Consider the following 12,520-nt stretch of genomic DNA (forward strand, 5'->3'; position numbering starts at 1 on the left):
CGTACACTTATGACCTAGGGAATACTGGCTACCAGCTACAAACCTATGAAAATTAACAAACTCTGAGGACCTCTTTCAAAGTGCCAGACACACCCTCCCCGCCAACTGTCTGCAGGACCCTCATTCTACCCCAGGGTGAGCCTGCTCCAACAGTCTCTTTACTTTTGTAACAGCTACCTCATTTTTCACAAAACCTCACAGAATAAAATTTACTGTTCAAAGCCAAAACCCATTTCAAGACAAATTTTAAGTTGAAAACCCAGTAACGACAACTTGTAGGAAAAAAATAATGAAACAAAACGTAAAACTCCTGGAAGGTGTAGAACCTCGTAAGCTTAAAATATAAGAGCCTACAAAGGCAAATGTAAACAGCTCTAATTACCTGAAAAGATTAAACTCTGGTAATTTAAAGATAAAACAAAACAAAAAGCAAATGAGATGGAGGGAATATTTGCATACATAAAAACATGAACATGTTTAAGATATAATATATAAAGAGCTACTGAAATCACTGTGAAAATCCCCACTTCAGAAGAGGACAGTTTTCAAAAGAAATCCAAGGAAACTTTGAAAGTAATGTAAACGGAAATAAATTAGGTAACTTTTTTAATTAGGAAAAAAATCAAGAAAATATTTACTTTTTCAGGAAGTTGTCATTAATTTGTTCAAGTCATGAACAGGATTTTATTAAGTTTTTTGGGCTGACGTTTTTTTCTGCCAGTGCCTCTGGGTCATTAATACTTTTTACGTGAAAACATCAATATGACATGTGTAAGCTTTGCAAACACTGAAATAAATCAAGCTCAATGGAATAAAGAGGGAAATGTAACTGATGATACCGATTGAACCAATACATGTGGCAACGATCCAGACACACAGACATTTTATTGATGTCGGCACTTAGTGTCTGAGGCAGGACCACCATCTTCAAGATCTTTTGGGTGTAGCACCTGGGCCGTCTTAGGACCTACATAAATAAATATGTGCTGAGTGAACGAATAAATGCATTGTGTACACGTTTCCTTAATGAAGCAATTCCTAGATAGTCAAATGACTAAGGTACACGTCACGCATCTGAGCCAGCAGAAGCCACAACCAGATGGAAGATCTGTGATACCTTCACTGTCCTCGGGATTTTCCTCTTCGTTGGAGGCTTCGATGTCCTCGTCCTCCTGAGCAGAAACTGTGGAAGCTACACTTTCACACTGAGACACATCTCGCTCTTCACGAGGCTTCCGTGAGGCCTAAAGGAGTAAAAAATATTGCTATTTGGGATTTAAATAATTAAAAGGAAAGAAACAAACCTTCTCACACCTGAGGTGAGGCAGAACACTGGCATGCACACACCAGACCAGAGGCTGCGTGTCCAACAAGCACTCTGGCTGGAGTGCAGTCACCTCAGGGATCCACTAACGGGCCTTTTGTGCAGGTGGATGGATGGCTTTCATCAAACTGATCAAAAGTTACATCCGAGCCGTTTTTGGAACTACTCATCACTATACGTGTACAAACAGCCAAACCCCACAAAACTCCTGCTTTTTATTTTCATATATTTATCTTCTAATAAAAATAACGTGTTGGAATGTGGAAGACAGAAAATTATGTTAAGAAAAATAAGAACTGCTCATAATTCTAGCAGCTAGAGATTCTAAGTATACTGCTGCATTTCCTTTCAGTCTTTTACATGCGTATATGTGTGTATAAATGTTTATGTACACATGTAAACAAAACAGAATGGCCCTATGTAGTTATATATCCTACCTTTTTTTTTAACAATATAATCATGAACTACACACATACCTACTTTACAAGTGCTTCAAGGTTACTACTTTTATTAATGATTCCATTAAAACACTCTACCAATATATATTTCAAATTTTCCTATTTCAAGTCATTTAGGTTGTTAATAATGCTGCAATAGCCTTCCTTCACTACCATTAAGAATATGATTTCATAGGCAACAACTCATAGTTGTTGTTAGTGAATTTCTTTTACTATTAATGAGAACAAATTCCTTTTTTTTTTTTTAAATAGGATTTTCCCTTCTGCAAACTACATGTTTACGTAAAATTGTTCATTCTTCTACTGGGGTCACTTGTCTGTAAGTGTATGTGTCTATGTACATAAATGTAAGACATTAGCCATTTACTGTACTATCTATAGGGTCCCGGCCCTGGCAGTCCTCTGTTCTGTGCCTCCTACAGACCCTGCACACCACCAGGCATCAGCTGCCAGCCTCTCCCAGGGAGAGATTCCTCAGAGGTAACAGGTAACAGATTCCTATTACCACACACCAACTGTGAAAAATTACCAATATTCTTATTCTTATTTCTTCTTATTCTTAGTTTAGATATGAATATGCTATTTAGGATCCAACCTAAAGCATTAATTAAGTCAAGAGAAAAATCCATTTTCTGACATCAGAGTAATAGAACTAGATGAAATTCTGAAGACCAAAAAAAAATCCATCCTTATGTTCTGAGCAAGAACACAAGGGAAGACTCCTCTGGCTACATTTTCTAAGAAGCCTTCAGAAGGTTCCATGAATGCTCTATTTTTGAGCATTAGCTAATAGCTACTCTATGGGTTTTCTCAGTGCCCAACCTGTACCCTCCTCTGGCAGCATCCACCCATTCTGCGGGGCGCTGTCCTGGACGGCTGCAGAAGAGACAGCAACTTACCATGACTGTGACATCCCTCTCTTCACACGCAGTGAGCTACTGTACCTCCAGACCCCTTCTTCATTATATGAGAGTATTCGTTTTAAACGGAAATGTAACACCTATAAATCTTCCACTGAGTTTTAACAGGTATTAGACATTTTGTCATTTTTTCCTGAAAATCTTTTTAAAAAGGATAAAATGCTCTACCCACGGTTAGTTGCAACATGAAATCTGAAACGTATCGATACATTTTTGGTACTCTATTAAAATGCATTCCTGGGCTTCCCTGGTGGCGCAGTGGTTGAGAGTCTGCCTGCCGATGCAAGGGACACGGGTTTGTGTCCCGGTCTGGGAGGATCCCACATGCCGCAGAGCGGCTGGGCCCGTGAGCCATGGACGCTGAGCCTGTGCGTCCGGAGCCTGTGCTCCACAGCGGGAGAGGCCACAACAGTGAGCAGGCCCACGTACCGCAAAAAAAAAAAAAAAAAAACCATAATAAAATAAAATAAAATGCATTCCTCTATCTTGTACTTTGGTGTATTAAAGAACATTTTATAAATCTTTTATCCATACACAACATACATTGTGACATCATGAGTTGGTCACTTGGAAAATGAGTTAGAGATTTTTAAAATTTGGATACATTTCATTATATATCAAAATATCACATTAGTTATTATTACCACTAATCTCATCAGAAAAATCTGAGTATTGTGAAGATGTTAATTAAGCTCACGGTGAGAGATACACTTTCCAAAATTCTAATTTTTGCCTGAAAGCTGGAAATTTAAAAGTGGCAACAAATACTAATGGTTGTTTTCTTTCAAGACAGGCTCATTCATTTTCAAGAAGATGTCTGCAAAATATTCAGGTCTGAAAAACCATATCTGTTTTGGCATTCTTTTAATTAAAAATAACATTCCATGGAAAAGGGGGGGCTAGTTCAGCTTGGAACTCAAACGACACAAGAGTGCCTTCCCTTGAGACCCGCTGCTCACCAGGACCGAGCAGAGGGCTCTGTGCACCCTCCCACCATCAAACAGATGTGTGTGTAAGGCTCAAGGTTTACCAAAGCCAATTTTTAGTTGCTACATTAAGGGCATTCTTAAGTGAAACTGCCATTTACAAAACAAAGCTGCAACTGCTTGGAGAAACTAACACAACACTGTAAAGCAATTATACTCCAGTAAAGATGTTAAAAAAAAAAAATACAAGATACAAAGAAGTTTCCTTCAAAGCCAATCTCTGAAGCTCAAAAAAAAAAAACTAAGTAAAAAACAGTAAGTAGAAGACTCACCACCCCTGATATACTCACTTTCTGTTTATGCTGCTGCAAGAGGTTGTCAAGATTGTGTCGTCTCTTATAGTTAAAATAGAAGTTTTTACATTGGGCTTCACTTTTAGTTCCCACCATTTTGGCAATTGCTGCCCAGTTACGACCATGTTCTACTAGACCTGTATTTTAAAAACAGACCAAACATTAACTGAGTAGTCACCTGATAAAGCAAACAAGAAAAATGATAAAATCAACTTAATCCACTGCATCCACAATCATTAACACTAAAAGTGTTTTTTCAATTATTTATTGACATACTTCAATGCTTGCTGAAATGTGATTCACACAAAACTCATTCACAGCTCTATTTTTCTACCCAAAGTTAAAACATGCTCATTAATGGGAGGACTCAACCGTATCCCTGTTATATATCTCCCAGAGGACTAGGACAATGCTGGACACACAGTAAGAGCCCAAACACTGTAAACTGAGGGATTGGGTACAGTCCTTCTCAATCTTTGGAAACAGTGTATCAATACAAAGTTAATAAGGTAATCAAACATAAGTGATTAACACAAAGTAAAGATATACTTAAGGTTCCATTTATAATCAGCATGTCTTCAGTCCATTCCCAATCAAGGACGCCCTCAAAAATATTAACCAGTTTTTTTTTCTTTTAGACCTGTTGTAATACAATACATCACAGGAACCTACGCAATCTGACGTTTCTTCCAAATGATGCACGTATGCACACAGATACGTATGTGCAACGAGTATGGATATATAAATGCATAAATACAGAGAGATATTTTAGACACAGATGTGTCCAAGCAGGAATTGCTAGTACAAATTCATTAATTCATGGGAAAACATCAATTTCCCAAGGTTAACACCAGTAGCTTCCTTCACAATGATAACTGGAAGATCATCTCCAGATCCTGTTGACATATGACTAAAAGCTGGAAGGAGTGGTGCCTGAGCAGTCACGTGCTAGGACGTGCACCTGACAAAAGCACACTGTGGCAGAGCTGACACCTACCTACTCCACTGTGATGCTATGACGGTCAGATGACAGTAATACACGGAAGCATGACAGTCACAGATGTGCTAACCATGGCAATAAACTTCAAACAAAACTATTTTGAAGACAGGACACTCTAAACTGCTGTATTTTTGTTAAGGTTGTTTTATATGATTCTTAAATGCATTACTCATTACCAGCTAAACAGAAAATAAATCTGAAATGTGTCACTAAAAGTTCAAGCTATTTGCAATAATTTCTCTTTAGAACTACAAGGTAAATCCTTAACCCCCAAAAGAGCTGGCTAATCTTTCTCAAAATTAGCTTACTTAAAAAATAATTTTTTATATATAAACCAATTATCTATCCTTTTAGAAATTTTAGTTCAATCTCAAACTGTATGACATTTATAAGAAACAACAGAAGAACACAAGATCCGTAAAGTTCCAGAGTAAGATGAAGGCCACACAGCTAGGAAAGTGTCAGAAGCAGAATTCAAACCTTCATCTGTCTGGCTACAAAGTCCATGCTCTCTCCTCTGAATCATTTTATAATCAAACTTAGCCTTACTAAATGCAAACTGAGAAAGTATTTATCATTCTATCAAATGCAACTTTTAAATAAGAGACTTTTTATATCAAATACCTTCCAAAATTTTAATAGCATTTAATCACAACTATTCTGGAAAACTGAAAGTAGCTTACTTGCTCTCTAATAAGACATTCAAAACAAAATGAGAGAGAAAAATTCCTCAGAAGTGGGCCTCTTAAACAAGGCACACTGGGGCACCTTACAGGGCACCACACCATCAAAAAGAACTCTTAAGTGTACTTCTAAATTCTACTTACCATTGTGGAAGAACAAACTTTTTTTTTCAATTAAAAAGAAATTAGTTCCATCTCACTCATTACCAATAACCCTAAAAATAAACAAACAAAGAAAAACAAACCTGAAGAACCTGAACTACTATCATTTACCTTTTTTAGCAACTTCCATTTCTTCTTCTGTCCATCGAGAGGTTTCTACAGGTTCTGTAGAAACTGAAATAAAGACAGAACCCAATAAGCCAGAGAAAAATGAAGTCCTTCATTCATAGATTATATGGCACCAACCGTACAATCTATAGCCTAAATATTTATCTGACATAAAGCCACTTTAAAGCATTAGGTGAAAGAGACTATGGAAATAGGATGGTATCAGCCTCTCCTCTACTGTAATAGAGGGGAAAACCCCACACTCCTCAGCACCATGGTCTTCCTCAACGTTCTTTAACATTCCATCCATGTCCACATGTTTGAATGCGGTGCCTCCCCACTTCCTAGAGCTCCATCCCTTCTCTCCTGAAGTGTCAAAAGAAGCAGTCGCCCTTCTGCTTCCTGCCCAGGCAGGCACAGTCCTCTCTTGTTCTCTGAACCCCCATCTCCCCTGAACTCCTGGAAGTCCCTGTGTTCATCCTCAGTGCCTGAAATCTACCAAACAGATGGATCACAAACTGAACACTTCCTCCTTTACTTTAGAAAATTGAGACTCTCAGGCCTAAAATGAGCTCCTGCTATATTCTCCTCAATTAGCATTACTACCATCCACCCAGTCACTCCAATTATTATCAGGATCTTCAGACTAATTTTTGAAGCCTTAGACTAATTTTTAAATCTTTCCATCCATCTACCACTCACATGCAATGATGTATGTCAATTCTGGTCTCCTGAATACACCCCCTCGCTGCCTGGACCACTGAATGCATAATGATGCCCTTCTAGCTGGTCCCTCAGCCTCCAGCCCTTACCCCAAACACACCTCCTCCTCCACACTGTCACCAGAGTTATCTTTCTAAGACACCAATCTAATCACAACACTCCTCTGTTTAAAAACCTCTGTAGGCTCCCTACTTTGTAAGCAAAGCAGGATATAGTTCAAACAAAGCCCACCATGATCTGCCCCATCTGCTTGTCCAACTGTTTCCTTCACTTCATTCCTGTTATTTCCAAAACTTGCGATTTCTTTCATACTTCATGTTATGATAAACTTGGTACCACTGAACCACCAATGATGGTACTCATCATTAATATGATCCCATTATAAACTAATGAAGACAGTCCTTAATAAGAAAGAGAAAAATGCGTGTACTCTTAGACCCAGTATTGCCTTGTCTAAGAATTTATTTCCATGAAAACTAATTTAACAGAAAGAAAATGCTATGTGAATAAAGATTTTTTTTTTCATTAAAGTGCTATCCATATTAGTTTTAAAGGCGGGAGGAGATGGCCAACATCTCACGGCCATTGAAAGTGAAAATGAAGATCAGTTAGAAAGTAGAAAACATTCAGGACATGTGCCCAGTTAGAACATCAGGAAACAAGGTGGCACACACACTAGGATTACAAGAGAGGAAAAAGAAAAACAGCTGTATTAGGTAGTAAGGCTGGGCCTTATGTTCTTTTTCGAAAGACTTTGATATTAAAGTCTAACAAATTTAGGGCTTCCCTGGTGGTGCAGTGGTTGAGAATCAGCCTGCCAATGCAGGGGACACGGGCTCAAGCCCTGGTCCAGGAAGATCCCACATGCCGCAGAGCAACTAAGCCCGTGCGCCACAACTACTGAGCCTGCGCCCTAGAGCCCACGAGCCACAACTACTGAAGCCCGTGAGCCTAGAGCCCGTGCTCCGCAACGAGAGAAGCCACCGCGATGAGAAGCCCGCGCACCGCAACAAAGGGTAGCCCCTGCTCGCCACAACTAGAGAAAGCCTGCGTGCAACAACGAAGACCCAACGCAGCCAAAAATAAATAAAATACATAAATTCATTAAAAAAAAATTTAAAGGCCAGAATTTCAGATCAGCATTTCTAGGCCATCAATATCAGAGGTCCCTCCTGCCTCACCCCAGCACTGAAACAGAATCCCAAACAAAATTCTGGCCCGTTCGCTCCAATCTCGTCCACTCACTGGGTTCTGGTGGCGGTGGCAGAGGTGGGGGGGGCTCCTCAGTGGCTGCAGCAGCCGCAGCGCTGGCAGCCGCGGCCTCACTGGTCATGGACCTGGTGACCCGGCCCTTTCGGCGGCCCTGACTGTTGGCAGTCTTTCGGCCCCGGGGCGTGGCCTGCTCTCTCTCCTCAGTTTCTTCTGTCGTACTTTCCGTCTTATCCTTTTCCTTGGTGTTTTCTCTAGAAACAACAGCAAAAGAACGTTTTGTGTGATTTAAAAGTATACATACACCAAAAAGATTACAGCCTTGAAAATTCTTTAAATAGAAATTGAATAAAACTACCCAACCTCCCAGTTACTTGGAATCACCGCTTGGGCTTCCCATCAATACAAACTCAACCTGCCCCAAAACACGCTCGCCCTCCCCACCCTGCTTCCTGCTCCCTGGCCCCCTGACCAGCAGCTGTTAACAGTACCAGCATATGCTCATGATCGCTCCGTTTACAGGTCTGACTTCACCTTCAGCTCTCCCCCTGCTCGTTACCTGTCTGTGAACTAGTGCCTCGTTTTGGTGCTTTCCTCTCACTGATGTTTCTCTCACCAATTCCACCACCTCTATCTCTGTTACCTCTGCACGTGTTCAGAGCACAGCCTTCCTGACTTCTGCATCCCCATCCATTCTATACTGCTCATGGACCCATATTCTAGCACAACAGCTTTGGCAATAAACCATTTCCTCCATTCTAATCCTACCTATTCCCAAACAGAGCCATGCAGCCTCCTGAGTGGAGGTTACGCTTTAGCTTTCATTAAGGCTTGACCTAACTGAACCCCAACCTCCTTCCGCTTTTCTCCTTGAGGCGTCCTATGTTCAAATCCAATGAAACCACTATCTGCCATTTCCCAAAGAGGCCTGTCCATTCACACCACTCCCTCTGTTCTACCCACAGTGACCACTAGCTCCTGCAAGAAGTCCTCCAAACTATCCAGGCAGAAGGAAACCTCAACCTCTTCTCAATCTCCCAGCACACTTTATTGACTCTGCTCATTCCTGCCAGGCTTTTTTCTTTTCCTTAAAGAGTACTTGTATCTTGCCTAATTTTTCCTACTAGATCATAAACTACCTGGGAAGAGTACGTATCTTACGTATTTCTGCATCCTCCATAAGACCTAGCTCACAGCAGTAATAAATGAGCACTTGTTAAATAAACTAGGGATTTTAAGAACAAAGTAAAAACAAGATATGGCAGTAACATATGAGCAGAACCACTGATCACGTGGGAGGATAAATGTTTTACCTGAATAACTAAAAAAAAAAAATTTTTTTTTATAGATAACATCTTCCTAAAGCACAAATTAGAATGGCATGAGTATCTAACTCTTTAAAAAACATGGCAAGAGATTTAGGCTGCTTTAGCTGCCGCAAAATTAGATAAACCATCAGTATTTCCAAGAGGATTATAGAAATAACAATAAATATTAAAAAGAAACAAACTATTAACACAAGCAACAACCTGTATGGATCTCACACTTATTAAGTAAAAGCAGCCACACAACAGGAGATTGCATACTGTACGATTCCATTTATATGAAATTATAGGAAAGGCAAAACAAATTAGTAGTTACCAGGGGCTGGGAATGGGGGGGAGGGAAACTACTGCAAAGGAGCATAGGGGAACTTTCTCGGGGTGATGGAAACGTTCTGAGTCACGAGTGCGGCAACAGGTACACCAGTGCATATAACTGTCAAAATATATCAACGTATACCCTTAAAAACTGGTGAAATTTAGTCTATGCAAAATTATGCCTCAATAAAGCTGATCCTTGGAAGAAAAACAAACAAACCAGCTGCTAAGGGCCTCCCCGCACCCAACCCTGCCAAAACATGTACACAAAGATGTCAACGATAGCTGTCTCTGAGTGGCAGAATCACAGGTTAATTTTCTTTCTATTTTGCTCTCTCTTCCTGATTTGCTGTAAGGAACAAGAATTATTTGTATAATGAGGAAAACAGCAACAGCAACCACAAACAAACCAGGAAATCTGGACTTCCCTGGTGGCACAGTGGTTAAGAATTCACCTGTCAATGCAGGGGACACAGGTTTGAGCCCTGCTCCCGGAAGATCCCACATGCCGCAGAGCAAGTAAGCCCGTGTGCCACAACTACTAAGCCTGCGCTCTACAGCCCGCAAGCCACAACTACTGAGCCCACGTGCCACAACTACTGAAGCCCACGCGCCTAGAGCCCATGCTGCGCAATAAGAGAAGCCACCATAATGAGAAGCCCGCACACCGAAAAGGAAGAGTAGCCCCCACTCGCCACAACTAGAGAAAGTCCGCACGCACCAACTAAGACCCAATGCAGCCAAAAATAAATTTTAAAAAAAAAGGAAGTCTATTTTATATGAAAAATAAAATCCATAAAGCTGGAATAGAAGGTGTTATATAAATGAAAACCATTCAGCAGCATTTTTACACTAATGTACACTACCTGGGGTTCAAAACAAAAGATCCTGAGGTTCTTCCAAATCAAAGATTAAATTATACTCAGTGTATCTCAGTGATGGTGTATATTATTGTAGCTCATCCCTTCTGAAACAGAGTATGTCATGTCTGGCAAATAAGTCCATCAAGCCAAAAGTTATACTTACTGGAATATTCCACTCCTTAATTATGTCAAATAACTATCAGGTGATCAAAGCACACATCCCATTGATTCTTTTATCTAAAATTTTATACCTTCAATAGATTCAATCTCATTATTTAAAAATAACTACAACATTTAACTATTTAACTCACTTAGAGTCCTCCTTTTCATCTTTTTCTTCTTCATCTTTCTTTTCCTCCTCTTTTTTTTCTGTTTTTTCTGCTTTATCTTCTTCTTTTTCTTCTACTTTTTCTTCTTGTGAGGGTCGGGCAATTTGCTGCTAGAATGAACCATCATTTGTAAAATTGGAAAGTAAAACAAACAGCTCCTCAAATCATAATGATGAATAATAAATATCTATGCAACAAATTTATGATTAACTTATTCACCATCTACAATGTAACTAGGGGTCATGTATTAAAAATGAGTCTAATGCTCTTTAATGTAGTCTATATGTATTGCTTCAAAGGTCACACACACATATAAACACACACAAATGTTCACGGTGTCTGGATCCATCAGACAGGTGACAATGTTAAGATTCCATTTAGAAATCTGAGGTTGGTACTCTCTTTTTGTAATTCCCACATCTAATCTGTCACTTACACATTTCAATTCTACTTGAAATTTGATAATTTGTCAAACCATCCCCCTGGTATTAAATCCTTAATATGTTCCCAAATTTTTCATCATTATGGATAATACTACAAGAAACCTCTTATGCTTTTACTCTTTTGGGGAAACATTCATTTACTTGAAGAGTAGACAGCCATGGCCATTATTAAGACTGAAGCAATTTAGGAAAGTATTATGGATATAATAAACTAAAAAGTAAAACACTCAAATATGCCTAAACTGTAATTACAACTCTGTAATTGTAAATAGGTATATAAACAAAAGACTGGAAGATAATAAGATTATGGACCCTTTTAACTCTGATGTCTCATTTGCTAAACCTGAGAAAAGTGAAATGAAACTGTGGTGTTTTAATTACAAAATCAAACAGCCTAACCGAATAGGACCGAACTCCAGCTCCCCCGCAGCACGCGGCCGACCAGCCCAGGTGTACCTTTGCCCACACGGTCTGCACCCGGGCTGCCCTCAGCACACCCAGCATTTTCATGCCTTTGCTCAGAATAGAGAAAAATCTTCCTCAACTTCCGATAGCATCTCACAGTCTTTTACCACCTCCCCAGAACTACAATCTAGCTTCTTCCTTAAGACAGCTGGCCTCTCCAGAAGGGAGCCCCTCCAGAAGGGGGTCCAGAAGGGGATGTCTCCAGACGGGGGACCGCTTCTGGAGAGGCCTCCTTCTAACACATGGAGGAAGAATCTAAACCCTTCCTGCTCCCCACTGCCACTTCCAGAACACTGCTCAGCTGCGGTATTTAAAAACCTCCTGTTACAAATCTCAGAAAATCTACCTGTGACACCTTGTTCCCTCTTGTGGTGTAACAGACTGACTCTCAAAGACTCCCAGGAGCACAGAGATGATTTTATCACATAGCTCATTATGCCACGCTATTATTCTTCAGATTTCAAGATGCCTGTCAATGCCTTTTCTATCAACACGATATCCTACGTGTGAAATACTTTCAGGTCATTGCCATTCAGTCTCCCACAGCAAGTCACCACTGCCATCCTCGGTGGGCACTGCCCCCCCCGACCCTATAATCTGACAGTGTGCCCTGCAACCACCGCCACTCACATCCCTCCCAGCCCACATCTCCACTGTCGCCAGTCCAGTCCTGCTTTTTGTCCTCATCACCATCTACAATCCCTTGATGCTAGGAAATTTTCACAGCCCACCAAGAATGGCATCCACTCTTCCACTCTGACCCCAGCTAAATCATTTCAATATCATGATTCCCTCACTTACCTTACCTGACCTTCCCAGGTTCTCACCCTGGCTAACTGTCAGTTTCCTTTTCTTCTGAGTATGTATTATTGCTAGAGAAAACTAAGAAATCAGGAAGATTTTAATGGATACTT

At 40.2% G+C, this 12,520-nt stretch overlaps 1 protein-coding gene across 16 annotated transcripts in view; it reads right to left on the reverse strand.

Annotated features, from left to right (window-relative positions):
• NCOR1 (nuclear receptor corepressor 1) overlaps positions 1 to 12,520 on the reverse strand; it is a gene marked incomplete at its 3' end in the record, with an annotated part of 146,190 nt that overhangs the window by 54,946 nt on the left and 78,724 nt on the right. For 11 of the 16 annotated variants that reach the window (XM_082602808.1, XM_082602813.1, XM_082602802.1 and 8 more), the window contains 5 exons: positions 10,681 to 10,808; positions 7,903 to 8,120; positions 5,938 to 6,000; positions 3,979 to 4,118; positions 1,118 to 1,244 (listed from right to left, as the gene is read on the reverse strand). In XM_082602808.1, the coding sequence (XP_082458934.1) occupies positions 1,118 to 1,244; positions 3,979 to 4,118; positions 5,938 to 6,000; positions 7,903 to 8,120; positions 10,681 to 10,808 (676 nt within the window). The remainder of the gene's footprint in view (positions 1 to 1,117; positions 1,245 to 3,978; positions 4,119 to 5,937; positions 6,001 to 7,902; positions 8,121 to 10,680; positions 10,809 to 12,520) is intronic. The other 5 variants (XM_082602803.1, XM_082602799.1, XM_082602805.1 and 2 more) reach the window with 1 other exon arrangement.

This window comes from Mesoplodon mirus, assembly GCF_964341445.2.
Source record: "Mesoplodon mirus genome assembly, chromosome: 18".
In the NCBI taxonomy this organism is placed as follows: domain Eukaryota; kingdom Metazoa; phylum Chordata; class Mammalia; order Artiodactyla; family Ziphiidae; genus Mesoplodon; species Mesoplodon mirus.